Source organism: Ictidomys tridecemlineatus, chromosome 15, assembly GCF_052094955.1.
Source record: "Ictidomys tridecemlineatus isolate mIctTri1 chromosome 15, mIctTri1.hap1, whole genome shotgun sequence".
In the NCBI taxonomy this organism is placed as follows: domain Eukaryota; kingdom Metazoa; phylum Chordata; class Mammalia; order Rodentia; family Sciuridae; genus Ictidomys; species Ictidomys tridecemlineatus.
Window position 1 is genome coordinate 10992036 of NC_135491.1, and position 17501 is coordinate 11009536.

The window sequence follows — 17501 nt, forward strand, 5'->3', positions numbered from 1 at the left end:
TTTCCTCGCCGCCCACTAGGGTTCTGTCACGCCCCCTTTGGAACTTCCGGCCGTCTCCGCCCCCGCGAAGCCACGCCTCCTCTCTGGCCCCGCCCTCCGCCCTCGAATAGCCTATCCTCCCCTCCCCAGGAGCTGGGTCGGGCCAGGTCTCAGCCCCGCCCACAGCTCTAATCCCGCCCTCTTTTGCAAAACCCTGGACCTTTATCGCACCTGCGTGATCACGTGGGCTCTCATAGACCCGCCCCCTCTGGAACCCCGCCCCACACTGAGACCCCGCCCCCACCCCGTCCGGGCCAAGCGATTTCCCGAGACCTAGACCCTGGCTCCGCGTCTGTGTCGCATCGTGGGCACCTCTCAGAATACGCTCGTCTCTTCCTCTGCCTCGGATTCTGGGTGTCACCACGTTGCTTTCTGCTAGATTTCTCTCTTAATGTCTTTGTGTGTGTCTCAGTATTTTTGTGCGTCGGTCTCCGTCACCGTGTTTCTCTGTCGCTGGGTCTTTGGGTCTCGGTGTCGTTCTGCTTCTGATCTGTCTTTGTCTATCAGTGTTTCTGTGTCACTTGTTCCCCAGGTTTCTTTCCATCCCTTTGATTCTGTGTGTGTGTCTGTGTCTCTGCCTCTTTTTCTCTTCGCGTCTCAGTGTGTCTTTCTCAATGTGTCGCTCTCTTCATGTCTCTGTCCCTGCTTCTGTGTTCTACGTCCCCTCTCTGGAGTCCTCATATCCACCTTTCATACAGGGTCCTCGCTACAGTCTTATCGCCGGCTCCCGCCAGGGGGCAGCCCAGACCGGCCCCAGTGCTTCGCTGGCCGGGCCGGTAGTAGGAGGCTGGGCTAGGGTCCGGCCTCCGGACCTGCCAGTCCCTCCCCGTGTCCTTGTCCCACTTCCCCTATCTCCCCAGCCTCCTCACGTCTTTGTGTTACGCTCTGACTCGGCCCTTTTGTCTCCCAGCGGCTCTGCTCCTCCCCACCCCCACCTCTTAACATTCCTCGGGCTGCCGGGGGAGCTGGAGAGGCCGCCCAGCCTGGCCCGCGTGAGGACAGTGAGCCGGAGGCCGAGGGAGGGGATACAGCTGAGGACTTGAGAGCTGAGGTCCTCCTGGGCGACGGAATGCCAAGCTAGTCGGCTTGGGCCAGCGCTTGGGGACTTCTTGCTAGCAAGAGGGCCACCTGGGTAGGCTAGACTCTCCCTTTCCACCTGCACCACACCTGGCTTTCCTTCCCAGAGGGGCCACAATCCCAAGTAGGAAGCTCTTGCTGAGCCCTCTTGGTGATGCTAATATTAATTCGTGTATAGCACCCTGTGCCCGGCGCTGCTCATTGCAAGTGTTAACCTACTCAGCACCCTACGGTGAGGCACAGAGATGAAGTGACTTCACCTGAAGTCACAGTTGTGAAAAGACAATCTGGGACTGACACTGCTCTAAGTATCTGTTTGTCTTAGTTAATTCCTCACAAGAAGCCCACGAAGGGGGGGTTGAAAAAAAGGTTCCCCATTTCATTGAAAAGTAAACTGAGGCACAGACTGGCTGTTAATCCCCAAGCCATCAGCAAGGAAGTAGCAAGGCTGAGATTTGAACCTGGACAGTGTGATTCTTAGCATCTGCCTCAGGCTGGACACAAGCCTGGTGTGAGGCCAGCTGGACAAGCCGGTACATAATGCCCTTCAGATCTCGCTGATCTTCGCTCCCAAGTCCAGGGCCAGGTTAGAGGGCCAGGGTCTGGCTCTTGGACTAGCCCTGCTCAATTTCTTTGCCAAACCTGCCTTGCTCCCCATTTTCCCCTTGAGCAAAAGAACCCATGCCCAGGGAAGCTTCTTCCAGGAAGGCCCCCAGCACCCACTCTTCCAGGGTCCAGGGCTTGGCTTAGTCCTTGCTGGCCTTTGTGGGTGAGCCCAGAAGGAAGACCCAAGAGTATCGGCTGGAGTTTCACACCACCAGGCCACATGCACATGGGGGCATGTGTAAGGCTGAGCACTGCCACCTTTATTGACAAATGACTGGGTGGGTCCCATGCCTCAGGAGTCAACTTCCAGTGTCAAGGAGTCCCAGAGGTGGCACTTCACTGAAGAGCCATAACCAAAAGGAAGGGACACGGGGCCAAAGGCTTCCTGATGGAGTCTTGAAGTTGATGTCAAGTACTTTATCTGCCGGGAACTGCTCTCTCTTCTCCCAGCAGCAAGGCTCCCACTGCCACCACCCCAGGTTTCCTCATTCTTAGTCCTTATTACTTGGTTCAGAGTAAGGCCAGCCTAGACCTGGCCAATCAGAATATTTGATCCTCCTGGCCCCTGGCATTGTTTCAAGGATGGGAATCAATTTGAGCTCCTAGATCCAGCTTTGCCTAAAGGCCATCAACACTTTCACTTCTCAAATATTTGAATGAAACATTTTCCCCTTACATGAATTTTTCACTTTGCTACCTGCTTTTTCCCCTCCCTCCCTTCCTTCTTTCTTTCTCCTTTTTCTTTTGCAGTACTAGGAATTGAACTCAGGGCATTCTACTCCAGACCTGTATCCCCACCCCTTTTTATTTTTTATTTTAAGACCCAGTTGCCCAGACTGGTCTCCAACTTGCGATCCTCCTACTGCAGCCTCCTGAGTTGCTGGGACCACACCCATCAGCTGCTGCAGCCTTTTTTTTTTTTTTTTTTTTTGGTCATTTACAACCCAACAAGCCTTACACTAATACAATCTCTCCAAGTTCAGGAGATGTGCAGATTCCTGGGACATCCCAGGAACAGGAATCACTTTTCAGAATCCCAGATGTCCAGGTTTTGAAAGATAGTCAAGTTTTTTTTTTTTTAATATCTTTAGTTGTAGATATTAAAATATAGGACACAATACCTTTATTTTATTTGTTTATTTTTCTGGGTGTCGGGGGTCGAACCTCACACATGCTAGGCCATCGCTGTACCAATAATCAAGTCTTGTTACCGTGGGGGACACAGGGAAAGGCTTTCTAGGAAGGGGAAGTGTCATGTCACCAAGCACGGTGGGGACAGGGAGAGAGGAACTCTGCGTGTGAGGAGCTGCACCTGAGGAGGCCCTGAAGGCCAGGTGGAGGGTGGCCGTGCTCCTGGGAACAGGAAGCCCCGAGGCTGAGGAGCCAGGATCCTTCCGCTCTGTCTTCCCTCTCTCCTCCACCCTGCCCTTGGCCAAGATGCCATCGAGGGTAGTTCTGAGGTGGGACAGACTGCCATCTGTATGCAAATTATCTGGGATGCCATGTAGATGAGGGACCTTATGTAAATGTGTCTTTCTGGGGACAGGCTGAGGCACTACCTCATTAACTTGGGGACCAGGTGCTGGGTGGAGAACTCTGTCCTCCCTGGGGTCCCCTTTCCCCTCCCCTGTCCATCTGTTCACTCCCAGATTCCGTTTACCAGTGTCTGTCCTTAGAGTGGCATCTTTCCACACCTGGTCCTATCCCGAGAATAAAGGAAACTTTTTGGCTTTTCTCTGGGTCCCTCCATTCTTCCTTGCATTGGAGTAATAGCTAACGTTACTGCACAAGTATCCTGTGCCCAGCTTTGTCCTCAACACATTCCTTGTTCAGTTCACTAAATTCTCCTTTCCACCCTCTGATCCTCTGTGTGTTTGCTGTTTTTTGGGGGGAGGCAGGCGGGTACTAGATAAACTTGCGATCCTCCTGCCTCAGCCTCCTCAGCGACTGGGATTACAGGTGTGTGCCACTGCACCCCGAGCACCTTTGTTTTAAATGAATTCAATAAGTCCTCCGAGATAGGAGTGCCTTTATCTGAGCTCTTCCACTCTGGGTCTCTGCAGACTGCCTGGTCACCTACAGGAGACTACTGTCACCAATTTCCCTTGGTGCCAGATCTCACTTGGTGGAAGAAGCAAACTGTGGGAGGAGAGTGAGACCAGGAAGGCTTGGGGGGCATCCGGGAGGAGAGGCACCCTCATCCCTCACCTCGGGCTGATCTAGCACAGTCGCTGGTTTGCATGGGGCTGACTCCTCACGGCTGCCCTCTAGGGGCCAAAGTGGGACTCGTCTCCGTGTGATGCCCAAGAATCAAGGCTCAGAGGTGGATTCACCCAGCCAAGGTCACTGGTGCCTGCCTCCCAAATGCTTCTGAGCTCCTCTTTCAACATTTTCTCTTTCCCTCTCTTGCTGTAACCCTCTCTCTGAACCCAAGTTTTCTTTTTTACTTTTTCTGTCTCTGACTCTGTCTCTCCCCAAATCTGCCTCCTCTCTTTTAATCTCTTGAGCCCTGCCCACCCCTCCCTCCTACCCACCCTGAGTCTTTCCATCCTTCCTCACATCCCTCTTCCTGGGCCTCAGAGTCTGTCCTGGCCAGCCCAGGCCGGTCATCCACATCAGAGCGCGGCCTCCCTTCTTCCCCAGGGAATCCTGCTGCAGGAGCCATGACCCCCCCCCCAGGAGGCGGCTCCGTCCCTAATTCCATCAACTCTGCTTCTGGGAGAGCTCTTGTCCCCTCCCGGCCTTAATTCCCTGGGGGGCTCTGGCCAGAGACTGGAATTTTTCCTTAAGGGGACAGCACCCCATTCCCAAGCAGGCACCGGTCACTCCCTGTCCTTGGGGGAGGACCCCAGCATCTCTCTTCCACCTTCCCCGGCTGAGCCGCCTCCGTGAGCCCTCTCTCTCCTCTCTCTCCATGACATCAGCCTCTCCTGAGGTCTCAAAAGGAAGTGGACAGGGCGAGGCAGCTGGGAGGGGGATCACCTGCACTCTGCTTCCCTTCCCTGACCGCCAGAGGCAGATCTGACCACAGGATGGTGTCGCCATGTCAGATAGCCTTTATTCCAGACTCCAGTGTCCACAGGTGGTGGGCTGGGGGTGAGGGCAGACAGGGGCTCCAGTGTCAGACTATGCAGCAGGACGTCAGGTGGGGGGAACCAGCAAGAGAGGCAGGAGGTAAAAATAGCCCGGGCCGGCGACCCTCGGTGCCTTGTCCCAGGCAGGGCCCTGGGCTTGGGTCCAGGAGCTATTCTGGGGCCTGGGAGAGTCACCATCCCTGGAGGAAGGCCCCCTCCCAGCCACCCCCGGCCCCCCTCCCTCCCAGAGGCTGAAGGCCGCTGGCCACGTGGGTCTCTGCCCAGCAGGCAGAGGAAGGAAGGGAGGGCCCGAGAGAAGGAAGAGGGGGCGGGTGAGCAGGGCTCCGATGCCCGCAGCTCTGTCCAGTGACAGCCTGAGGAGGTCTTTGGGCTCAGCACTGTGGAGAAAGTGGGGCGCTCAGCCTGTGCTCTGTCCGCAGGTCCCTGTCACCAGGGGGCCCAGGCCCTCACTCACCTCGTCTCCAAAGCCCCCGCTGCCACCCCTGGCTCCTCCACCGCCCACGAGAAGGCCCTTCTGCTCTGGCCGCTGGGACCCTGAGTGGCTCAGCTCTGGCTCCCCAGGTGGCCTGTAGGGAGAGGGGCCCCACGGGGAAGTGGTCATGTGGGGGAAGGACCTGGGCTGGGCTGGGCTAGTACTGGGTTAGGGATGTGGTGGGCAGAGGGCTGGAGTGTGGGGTGGGGCTGGAGGGATGGCCCAGGGGTGGGCAGATCTGGTGGGGCCCCTTTGTGAGGGGTCTGGAGCGGCTCTGGGTTGGGGCTGAGGTGCCCTAGGCCAGGGGTCGAGATGAGCGTAGAGGGGAGTCGGTCTGGGGTGGCAACGGGCTGGGGTTAGGGCCTGAGGAAGTTCTTTTTTTTTAATTGACATCAGGGGCTGACCCCTGAGGGGCGCTTAACCACTAAGCCACGTCCCCAGCCTTTTTTATATTTTATACAGAGACAGGGTCTCGCTGAGTTGCTTAAGGCTAAGTTGCTGGGGCTGGCTTTGAACTGAGGTCCTCCTGCCTCAGCCTCCTGAGCCGTAGGGACGTTCTGAGTGGCCACGGGCTGACACTGGAGAGCTGGCATTGGGAAGGGGTCAGGGCCGCGTTGGCGTTGGGGTGGGGATGGGGAGGGGAGGATGAAGTGATGGGGACACGGGCTGCAGCAGCGGGGGTGGGAGTGCTGGGAGGGACTTGGGGACAGGTCTGGGTGGGCTGAAGTTGGCGAGGCAGCCGTGGGGGAGGAGGTGGGCTGGGGCAGCGTGGCTTGGCTGGTGGTGAACTGGGCTGTGGGTGGAGGGGGCTGGGCAGAGGGCGTGGCCTGGTGGCTGTGGGCTGGGCGTGGAGGGACGGCTGGGGTCCTAAGACACTCACGGGGACCCTTTCTCTCTCTGCCGGCAGCAGCCAGGGCGCCCCTTGCGTCTCATGCAGTAGAAGACGGCCACCACGAGGAGCAGGAGGCCCACGCTGACGGCCACGGCCATGACGGCCACTCCGGCCTGGGCCGTCTGGGGGGCCACTGCAGGGAGAGGGAGGGCCGAGGGGCTCAGTCGGGGCTCGTGCCCCCTTCCCGGCTCCCCTCCCCCAGGGCTGCTCACCTGTGCCAAAGTGGAAGACGTGGCTGACCCTCCCGTGGGGGTTGGAGGCCTCACAGGCGACGCCCTCGCGTCCCAGGGCACTGGTCACCTTCAGGGTCAGGGAGCTGCTCACCCAGCCCTGCCCTCCGAGGACTGGCTCTGCAGGCTGTGGAGGCTCGGGTCAGGCCGGCCCAGGGACCAAGGGCAGGGCTGAGGGCAGAGGTGAGGGTGTCCAACCCCCCAGAAGCTGGGGACGGGAGGCGGATCCGTGAAGGTCAGGGTCTCCCGCGGGGCTTAGTGAGGGAGGTGCAGGTGCAGAGGACAGTCCCTTACACGGCCACCCAGCTGACTCCAGGTGAGTTCAGGCTCCGGGTGGCCCCGGGCCGAGCAGGTCAGCCTGATTTCGTCCCCCTCCGTCCAGCCGCCCTCTGCCTTGGGCTCCATCTCCTCTGCCCTTAGCTCGGGCGACCCTGTAGGTGGGTGGCGACCAGAAAAAAGACAGTGGGAGGCACACGTGGGAAGGGAGAGGAAGGGGAGAGGGGACAGGGACGGGAAGACACGAGGCCAGACCACCCCGCCGGTCCCCTGGGCCGTCTTCCCCACCCGAGCTGACTCCCGCCCCAAACCTTGGACCAGCAGCTTGAAGCTTCGGACGCGGCTGAGGAAGGGGACGGTGGACATGGAGGCCTCGCACACGTAGGTGCCAGCGGAGTCGAAGGTGACAGGGCTGAGAGAGAGTGTGGGGCCGTCCCCCAGGGGCACTGAGTCCTGGGAGGAGAGGAGAAAGCCAGGCAGAGCCATGACGAAGGGCGGGTGGAGGCCAGGGGTGCGGGCGGAGGCCGGAGGCCCCTTTCCTTCCCACCTTGGTCCAGCGCAGGGTGGGGGCGGGCAGGCCTCGGGCGGAGCAGTTCACTGTGGTTCGGCTGCTGTTGAGGAGCACGGAGAACTCCTCCCCGGTGCTGAGATCCAGGGGGTCTAGGTCTGGAGAAGGGGACAGCATGTCACCTCCCCCAGCCCTCGCCCACTCTAGGGCTCTCCAGGGCTGCCGGGGTGGACACTGATGGACAATCGCCAGCAGAGAAGACCTGATTCAGTCCCAGGCCCTTGGGCCACATTTAGGAATATATGCCAAGCTCTGCCACTTTCCTCCAGAGGGGACATCTGAGCCCAAGGTTAATGGACGACCTTGGGAGAGAGGTGCCCCGGGACTTTCCAACCTTTTTTTTTTTTTTTTTTGTACTGAAGATGCTTTACCACTGAGTCACATTCCCGTCCCTTTTTATTTTGGGGGAGGTCTCAGTAAGTTGTCCACTCTGGCCTTGAACTTGTGATCCTCCTGCCTCAGCCTCCCAAGTGGCTGGGATTACAGGCCTGTGCCAGGGCAGCTGGCCACCTAGACCACCCCTGAGGGACACCCAGCCCTCCATCCTCCCTCTCTCCCAACACCCATCATTTCTTTAAGACTCTATTTGTTCTGCCCCCCCCCCCCGCCCCAGCTGAATCCTTCTACTTCCTTCTAGCGCTAATCCTTGGGTGCACCTGTCTTGGGAACCCTAACCCTAACCCTCCCTGCCCTATTCAGTGAACCCTCCACAGACCAAGTGCATACTGGTTCCATCTCCCCTCTGCTTCAAATCTGGCTCCCTGCTACCCTTGGCGTTATGGCCAAACTCCTTGATGCTGCCCACGAGTTCCTGCCTGGTCTAGCCCTGGCCCACCTTGTTGCCCATCCCCCACTGTCCTCTCTTGCCCGCTAAGTTCCAGCCACCCTGCCTCTTACTGGCTTTCTCGAGGACACCAAGTCCTGCCCTGCCTCAGGGCCTTTGCACCCACTCACTCTGCCCACAGTGTATCTCATCTAGATCTTTGTGTGTCTGCTTTCACTCTTCAGTTTCTTACTCGCGTGTCCCCTTCTCACAGAGGCCTCCCGGCCCCCTGTTGAGGACACACAGATCTCCTCACAGCACTGAAGGATTTGTTCTCCCAGCTGCTGAGGAGAGCAGCTGCCAGCCCTCAGCTGTCAGCCCTCTCTGGGAACTGCCTCAGCTGCAGGGAGCCCCTGGTCCAAGGTCATGCCCCCTTCCCCGGGCAGCACACTGGAAAGGTCCAGCCCACTTATTCCCACTAGGGACAACTGTGAGGGACCGCCCTGGCATCCCAGGTTCCTGTGGGTCCAACCAAGGCCTTCTGTAGACAAGGGCCACATCTTGTCCCCTGCCCAATCTTGCTTCCTCCAGCTCCTGACTCCTAACAGAGGTGGGTCCCCAGGGACTCCCTGGAACCTTCTGCCCCTGGACCCCCGTGTCACTATCAGGTGACAGCAAACTTTCCCATCTAAAACAGTCCCCGCTCCTCCGGGCCAGTTCTTGGATCTTATCAGTGTCATGGCACATAGATGACACCGGTGCTAGTGGAAGGGTCTCATTTAGCATTTAACGTCCCTCTTCCCTACCACGGTGGCTGGAGACTGGTTTGTCTGGCTCACAGATGTGTCCCCAGTACCTACTGCAGGGCAGACCGCAGGGAGGGATGCTAAGGCAAGCTGAGCTTTGCTTGTAAAGTTAACTGCGCAGGCGTCTTAGAGACCCAGATGTAAGAGACCGGTTGGAAGTCCGTGGGAGACAGGATGGGGACTCGCTCAGGTGGGGTGGGGAGAGAGCCTTGAAGGGGAGAAGGCTCAGCGGATAGCGAAGCTGGCCAGGTGGGCCTTGAGAGCTAAGCTCTCTCCCCTGGGTCCTGAGGAGCCGTGACAGGTACTAAGTGTGGGGCCGGGGGATCAGGTGTGTGCTCTGGAAGGAGCTCTCCGGCAGCTGGTGCAGGTACACTGGAGGAGGCAGGCAGGGGCCCAGGGAGAGGAACAGAGCAGACACCCCAGCAAGACAGAGCAAGGGGAGCAGAGCAAATGCTGGGCTGCGGATGCAGGGCCCCCTCCCGCTCCCCGGGGCCCCCTCCTGCTCCCCCTGGCCCCTTCCCGCTCCCCGGGGCGCTCTCTCACAGGCCACTCGCAGCTCCAGGATCTTGGTGAGCTGGACGTCGTCAGCGGCATCGTAATCTTCTACTCTGCAGCCGTAGGTCCCGCTCTGGCTCCGATTCACCCCCACCAGGGTCAAGTTGCCCTCCAGGTTTATGGTCAGCATTTTCTCCTGCTTGTCCTGGGTGGCCAGAGAGGAGGAACCAGGCTCAGGGGCCACCCTGGTCCGGTGGGGTCAGGGGTCACCGTCTCAGGAGCTTTGCTAAGCCCAGAGGCACTCAAGTCCCAATGACAGGTTGGGGTCTGGGGTATGGCTCAGCAGAGCGCTTGCCTAGCATGCACAGGCCCTGGGCGCCAGCCCCGGAGCCACAAATAAAAAAGAAAGAAAGAAAAAAATAAGAAAGAGTAAAAGAAAAAGGGAGAAAGAAAAAGAAAAGAAAGTTAGTGCAGGTTAGTAATTGCAGAGATCGGGGCCACGAACCCAAAGGGACTATGGGATGGGTCACCTGAAGGCGGAAGAACGTGTACTCCGGGCTGGGGCTGCCGTCCCCCTGGCAGAGCAGCTGGATAGAGTCGCCCTCGCGTACCCAGCCCTCTGTGGTGGACGGGCTGCCCACCCAGAACCGCACATTCTCCGTGGGATCTGGGGGCAGGGCAGGGCAGACAGGAGTCATGATGAGGGTCAATGTCAGAGGAAGACAGAGACGTCAGCCTTGGCCCCAGGTTAGGGATCCTTTGTTTCAAGGGTCAGTTCATCTTCTGAGAGTGGGCACCAGAGGTCAGAGGTTGATGAGCTGAGGGTACGGGTGAAGGATCAAAGGTGGATGCGGGTGACATTTAGGGCCTGATGTCATGTGGGGACCCTGTTCAGTTTGTGAGAGGGTGGAGCATGCCACGGGGTTTGAGGAGCTAGCAGAGATCAGGATGGGGCCTGAGTTACCATCTGAGGTCAGAGGCCAGAGGTCAGCAGCCGACACCTCTCACGCGTCAACAGGAGGTGGGGTGAGCAGAGGGGAGCGTGGAGGGTTGGGCCTCCGTGTGGTGTGGATCCCAGGTCAGGGCTGGGGACCACGGGGACTCACAGTGCAGGGTGAGGTGGAAGGGGCTGCTGTCCAGGCGGCCCTGGTTACCCAAGGGCAGGCTGTAGTGCGCAGCACAGTGGAAGCTGGCCTCCCGGTCCGCCTTGCTTGGCCGCAGGTAGAGGGTGCTGGTGAGGGACTGCAGGCCCGAGGCCTCGCGGACTGTCCGGCTGGTCATGTAGCCCTCTAGGAATGAGGGAGGGGGCGCTCAGCCAGCCTCCTGGCCTGGCCACTCCCACCTGGGGCTCTCTGGGTCCCTGTGCTGCTCACCAGAATTCACCTCCATGGGCACGTCCAGGAGCTGCCCGTTTCTATACCACGTGATCCGGGGGACTGGGTTCCCATTCCGGCTGTTGCAGGTGGCAATCTGAGGCAGACATGGGCGTGGCCCTGGGCTTTGGGCCAGGACCCTGAAGTCTGGGTCCCCTCTTCCCTCCATCTCTCCCCATTAGATGCAGGAGTCTGGGCTCCCTCTCCCCAGAGCCCTGTCCCCTGCTGCTCAGACTAAGCAGTCCAGAGCCCCCCCCCCAGGACCCTGGCATCAGGGTTGTCCCCAGGTACCTCTTGGGCAAAGTCTTCCATCACGGACAGCGTCCCTCGGTTGGGGATCACCTCAGTGGTCTCTGGTATTGCTGTGGGGAACATGTTCATGTCAGGAGGCCTTCCCCGGATCCTCGCCTGCCTGGCCCCTCTTGGGGTGCCTGGGGACACTCACCGAACACGCGGAGCTTTGCGGTGGCCTCAGTGGTGCCCGAAGCCCCAGCTCTCACCACGCACACATAGTCCCGCTCGTCGCCCACCTGGGCCTGGAGCAGCTCCAGGCCCCCATGGGAGTCCAGCTTGTACGGGGGGCTGCGGCCCCGGAAGTCATGCACTGTGCCTTGGAGCTGGGAGCCCTGCTGCTCAACAGAGGCCAGGCGGTGGCGGGTACCGGAGCGGTCAGTCTGTGTGTGGGGGATGTCTCAGCTCTGGCCACCGAATCTCACTGTCACCCTTCCTGTCTTCCTGCCACCTCCTGGGTCTGTCTCTTCCTCCTGCTGCCATCCTGGCCTCTCCCCCACCTCTGTGCCGGTCTCTCCTCCCCGTCTCCACCCTGCTGCCCTCAGTTCTCAATTCCTCTCCTTCTCTCCAGGCTCCGGCTTTCTCAGTGTCTGTCCCCATGCGGTCCCTCTCCCGAAAGCCAGCGTTCTGAAGGACTCCCTCTATCCTCAGCCCTGTCCAGGACCTTGGAGAGGCCTTTCCCCTCTCCTCTGGCCAAGCCCCAAGTTCCCATCTGTAAAGTGGAAACACAGATGGACGGCCCTTTCAAAGCCCTCTGGATTCTGCTTCCCTGTCCCTCCTGCTCCCCAGCCTGGTCCCCAGACCCCCAGCCAAACACTCACAAGGAACCATTCCAGCACAAAATGGTCAGGGTTCTCCAGGAGGGTACAGTTCAGGGTGACCTGCATTCCTTGCACCACCTCCACCAGCGGAGGCACAGACACATGCACCTTGGCCTGGGAACCTGCAGGACAGCAGTCAAGCTCTCCCACGGCCACCTACAGAACCCCTTCCAGACAGGACCCAGGGTCCAGGCCCAGCCTCCTCCCTCAGACCCAGCCTCCTCCCTCAGACCCAGGGGCCCAGGCCCAGCCTCCTCCCTCAGGGTCTGTGTCTCCCAGCCTCAGGCCCCGTGAGCATTTCTTGCCCTGTCTCCCTTCACCTGCAGAACTAAAGCCCCCCGCCCCCCCCCTTTGCTCAGTGTCCCTGGGATTACACTTCATCTCTCTTGGCTTCTTCACTAGAGCAAATGCCCCTCAAGGGCAGGGCCAGGCCCGGCTCCTCCCCTGCCTCCAGCACCCTGGGCAGGGACGCCGGCTCTCCACAGGCACCTCTCACCCCCGGGTCTCCTGCTCAGCCCCTGGCCCTGCCTTTCCCTGCTCTCCCTCAGACTCCATCTCTGAGCTCCTGGGCCCTTCTGCTCTCTCATGCGTGGGGGGCTGGGGTGTGGGCTGCTGCTGAGGGCCGGAACTGAGGGCTGAGGCAGGGATGGGTGTGTGGGGGTGGTGAGGGGGGACAGGGCTGGGCAGGTTTCAGGAATGTGGGAGGGACAGGCTGGCTGAGACCTGCCCAGCCTGGCGCCAGAGCCCCCTACCCGCCCCTTGGCCCCCCTGTCTCTTTAATAGAGCAGTGAAGAGGGTAAGGTGAGTCACCTCAGCACAGGAGAGGGGCAGGCCAGGATTTGGGGTCCAGAGGGAGAAGGGGACCTGGACTCAGGTCCTAGGGAGAGGGGCCTGGGGGCGTAGGAGGCTGGGTCCCAACTCCCATCAGGTCCTGGCAGATAGAACAATTCCTGCGGGAACTCCATGCGCTCCTGACCCTCTGGGCTGGCATCCTGGCACCGCCCTCAGTTCTTAGAACTTCTCTACCGCTCCCCGCCCAGCCTGGCCCAGGCCTACCCCTGGGGACCCAGTATTTACCATGCTTGTACCAATCCAGGCCCCCACTTCTGGCCCCAGTTTCCCCCAGGGAGTGAACAGGGGCCAGGCTGGTGCGCGGGGTGGGTCTGAGCAGCAGACAGCCAGGGTAGGCAGAGATGCCCTCTCTCTCTTCTCCATCTCTTTCATATGCCTGTTCCCTTGTCCCCAGCCTCAGGGTCCTCTGCCCTCCCTCCACCTTGCAGGTGTATGGATTTATCTGGGGCCCCAGGAAGGGGATCTGTCACTCGGACACACTTTGTTCCACTGTTCACTGCCCAGGGCTGGTACTCTGGCCCTTTCCAAGGGAGGCCCATTCTTTATTGAACTGGGACTCTGAATTTAGGCTGGGGACATCCTCAAATTGTATGAATCACTGGTTTAGGCATAGGGTCCCTACCTTTTCATAGGGGTGCCTATATCTCTCGAAACTTGAGAATCTTTGAGGGGACAGCTCTGGGGTTTTGGTCTTCTGTGTCATGGGGAAAGCCACCTTGGCCACCAGGCGCTTGGACTCTTGGGTCTGAGGGAACAGGAGCCGAAGGGCTCAGATTCTAGAGGATACAGCCCAGATTCCAGGGTCCCGACTTGGGTAGGGTCTCACTTCTCAGGTGGTCTCTTCCCCAACTTTCCTGCCTGACTGTCCCAGTCTCTCGCTAGGAGGGGCACTTCCCCACGCCACCTTGTCCCTCCTCCGGGGGATCCCCAGATTTTGCTTCCTGGGGCGAGCGAGGGGCCCTTCCCCTCGCTTTCCTGCGTCCCCGGGGGCCGCCCCCAGTGCCGCCCTGCTCTCCGCGGGAGCCGTACCTGGGTGCGCCGCCAGCAGCAGCGCGAGCCACAGCAGGCGCGGGGCCGGGCGCGCGGTGGCGCGGGCGTCCGGGGGCTCCATGTTCGCAGCGGCGGCGGCGACTGAGCCGGGCTGGGGCTCGGCCGCTGCGGGGCTGGCACAGAGGCCCCGCCCCGGTCCCGCCCAGGCCACGCCCCTCGCCAACCTGGGCGCAGCGCCAGGACCTCCCACTGCCCGGGTGGACCTCCCACCGCCCCGCGCGGACCCGCCAGAGCGCCGCGGGCCGGGGCTCCGTCGTCCTCGCCCCAAGCCCCCGGCTGTCCCGCTTCTGCGGAGCAGCGCCTGCGGCGGGGGGACCCTGACCAACCAGTCTGGCCAGTGGATGTCCCGAACTGGCATCTCAGCGGACAATCGCGGACCCTCTCCCCTTCATTCTACCCGGGGCCTTGAGACTCATTTCCACTATGGCAAGTAGCCTGGGCTTGCGTCGTGGATTTTACACCGAGTGGCCAGCAGTGGCCTCTCCCAGTGTAGCTAGTGGCCCCCAGCATTACCAGTGTCCCAGAGCAACTGCTCCCAGTCTGCCCTGTGATGTCCTTCCCTGTGGCGGCGCCACTCACGTGACCGGTCAGTGGCTTGGAACTGACCAGTTTAATCTCTTATCTCGAATGGTCTTCAATCTCAGTTCCGCCCAGGCCTCTGTAAGGATGCGACCGAGGGGCCCGGGGCTCGCTCCCTCTCTCTGCCCTGGAAGGCCCGCCCTCTCTTCTCCCCATCCAGGGAATCCCAGGAATGTCACCCCCCTTCCTGCTTCTTCTCTCCCCTTCATTCCCTCCCCACCTTGGGGGAGGGGAGGAGAATCCTGCTGGCGGGGCAGGTGAGTGGAGGAGGGGAGGAGGCTGGGGCACCTGGGGAGGGCGGAACAGCCCAGCCTTGGTTGCAAGGGAGCGTTAAAGTCTGACTGAGGGAGGTCACAGATCAGACCCTCAGGACTTCTCACTGCCCAAATCAGACTGGAACAAAACCCCTAGGGTGCTGGTTGGGGCTAGGGGAAGGGGGGTGGCACTGTGTGTCTGGGAGAAGCTAGTCTAGGACCTTAGGCAGAATGTGGGGCCACTGGTCATGTTGGGAGAGGTTCCTCAGGTCTCAGATCATTCACTGGTAAGAATGGAGTTTTCTGCCCCTGGACCTCCATGTCACAATCAGGTGACACAGACTGTAAACCTCCCCCTGGGTCCCTGGCTTTGCCTATTTGACCAGAGGGAGGGCTCAGTAACAAGTCAGCCTGGGAATTATTGGCCAGACTGGTCAAAGCTACTTTTTTTAATCCATTAGTCATACAGGAGAGCCATTGTTACACTAGGAAAGGTGACCTTTGGGTATTAGCATCACTATCCCCTCCTCCAGGAAGTCCTCCTTCAGGCTCCCCCATCCTCCTCAGTCCCCTGGGACCCCCACCTCAGCCCTGTGCACTCTGGGTAGTCCCTGTCTGTTGGAATAACTTTCAGGTGCAGCTAGCAAGCTAGCAGCTAGGAGCAGCTCAGAAGTGCTTGAAATGTCCACGTTTGCTCAGGCCTGACAGGAGGGGCTGCAGGGCGGGATGGAACCACATACTCAGCACTTGTGGTCAGCGTTGCCAAACTACTGGGCAAAGGGACTTCAGGGCATGAAACCCCTGACTCAGTAAGGGCCAAAGACCCTTCCAGATTGCTTTCCACCATGACAGCAATATTTAGAGTTTCCTCACGGTGCGGTTTCGTACGCAGAAGATGATTGGCCAATGGATATTGTCTTGCTTATGTATGATTGATGGGCATGCCCCACTCGAACCCTATAACAGTTGTGTGCATTCCAAAAAGAAACTGAGCTACTGGACGACGACTTGAGGGGGGTCTCCAGCCAGTTCTCTCACCAGCTCCCAGAGTCTGTGTGTTGATTCCGCGTCTCTACCCCCCACGACAAGGTAGCCGAGTGACCATCGACCACGAAGGGACTTAGGAACACATACCCCTATCTGTATTGGGTCTGTCTCTCCCACTGGACCATGAACCCTGTGAGGGTCAGGGCTCTCTGGGTTACCGTTGTGTCCCCTACCCAGACCCAAAACAGGTACTCAGGGAAGGTTTGCAAGGTGCAAACTCAGAGGTCCACAGGCTTACATGCAAATTCCACCCAGACTGGTCATCGCAGGACACCCTACATGGACACAGTCACATTCCAAGACAGCCCCAAGGGCTCCCTAGGACAAGCTTACATCCTGGGACCCCAGACAGCAACTCCCTCTGGCTCTTCTGTCCCTGGCTTGTGGACCTGCTTACCTGGGCAGGACCTGGGTAGGTGCCCTCGTCAGCCACCTGCTCTCCACCTTCAAGAACCCATCCTGGGCTGGGGATGTGGCTCAAGCGGTAGCGCGTTTGCCTGGCATGCGTGCGGCCCGGGTTGGATCCTCAGCACCACATACAAAGATGTTGTGTCCGCCAAAAACTAAAAAATAAATATTAAAAAATTCTCTCTCTCTCTCTCTCTCTCTCTCTTAAAAAAAAAAAAAAAAGAACCCAGCCTGCTGAGGTGCTGGGTGAGGCCAGATGTGTAAGAAAGAGAGAAGTCAGACACCCCAGCTTTGGCCGAGCACAGACTTGCAGGAACTGCTATTGTTAACGTCAACTGCCTGTCATCTACAATTTAGTCTCACTAGACAGCCACAGGGATCTTGTTAAGAATCTGCTTGTGGGGGCTGGGGATGTGGCTCAAGCGGTAGCACGCTCGCCTAGCATGCGTGCGGCCCGGGTTCAATCCTCAGCAGCACCACATACCAACAAAGATGTTGTGTCCGCCAAGAACTAAGAAAAAATAAATAAATGTTAAAATTCTCTCTCTCTCTCTCTCTCTGTCCCCCTCTCTCTCTCACTCTCTCTTTAAAAAAAAAAAAAAAAAAAAAAAAAGAATCTGCTTGTGTCAACCTTGGCTTCTGTCTCACAGTAAAAACCAAAGTTCTATCTGTGGCTTACAAGACCCTGGCACCTCCCTGATCCCACCTACCACCCACTTCCCATGCAGTTCCACTCTTGTCACATTGGTCCCTGCTGCCATGCCGTTCCTCTGACACACCAGCTTCCGCCCCAGCATCTGCTCTCCCCTCTGCTGGGCCAGTCCTCGCCTGAGCAGCTTCCACTGGCTTCCAATCTCCCGTGACCCCCCAGTCATCATCGTTAAGGTTCTGCTTGACCATCCCATCTCGAGGCCCCTCCTGATCTCCCTTCTCTTACCACGCTTTTTCCTCCATAGCGTTTATTGCTGCCAGATCCAGTGTGTTTATTTTTTATTGCTTGGCACAGACTCTAAACTCCAAGAGCAAAGGGACCTGCCCTGCTTCGCCGCAGTGCCTAGGACAGTGCTTGGCATGGGATGAATAAACATTGTGCACTGAATTAAATCATTTTCCAATTCTGTCCTCTCGAGCTCATGTGTATAGACACAGGCGTGCGTCACTTAACAACCGGGGTATGTTCCGAGAAAGGCGTTGTCAGGCAATTTTGCCACCGGCTGAACATCACAGTGGCCTCGCACAGCCCAAGATGGCTATGACGTCACTGGGCCATGTGATCTTATGGGACCACTGTTGCAGTTGTGGTCCGTGGTCGACTGAGAGATACTTAGGTGATGTGCCATGTGACTGTATACAGCAGTCCTTGGCTATCCATGGGAGATTGTTTCCGGGAGCCCCCTCCCCAGGATGCTCAAGTCCCTTACATATAATGGCACTGTATTTGCATATAACCTATGCACACACACCCCCCCCCCAGTATACTCTAAATCATCTCTCAATGCCTTATAAT

The 17501-nt window shown here is 58.8% G+C and overlaps 1 protein-coding gene and 1 long non-coding RNA gene across 3 annotated transcripts; one reads left to right on the top strand and one right to left on the bottom strand.

Annotated features, from left to right (window-relative positions):
• Positions 1–4755: 4755 nt before the first annotated feature.
• On the bottom strand, positions 4756–13842 carry Bcam (basal cell adhesion molecule (Lutheran blood group)). Of its 2 annotated transcripts, XM_078031911.1 has the most exons (16): positions 13686–13826; positions 13279–13401; positions 11805–11926; positions 11138–11366; positions 10984–11054; positions 10693–10789; positions 10426–10608; positions 9850–9986; positions 9368–9524; positions 7235–7353; positions 6999–7140; positions 6706–6842; positions 6394–6538; positions 6170–6314; positions 5272–5383; positions 4756–5194 (listed from the first exon to the last, which is right to left on the bottom strand). In XM_078031911.1, exons 3-16 carry the CDS (start codon positions 11868–11870, stop codon positions 5189–5191), a joined length of 1746 nt encoding a protein of 581 aa, XP_077888037.1. In that variant the 5' UTR covers positions 11871–11926; positions 13279–13401; positions 13686–13826; the 3' UTR covers positions 4756–5188. The 2 variants fall into 2 exon arrangements, with proteins under 2 accessions (XP_077888037.1, XP_077888036.1); XM_078031910.1 differs by lacking the exon at positions 13279–13401 and having other exon boundaries at positions 13686–13842.
• A 112-nt stretch (positions 13843–13954) lies between these two features.
• On the top strand, positions 13955–17109 carry LOC144370781 (uncharacterized). The gene is made up of 2 exons (XR_013430719.1): positions 13955–14542; positions 16218–17109. It is a non-coding gene; the product is annotated as an uncharacterized LOC144370781 (long non-coding RNA).
• Positions 17110–17501: the final 392 nt, after the last annotated feature.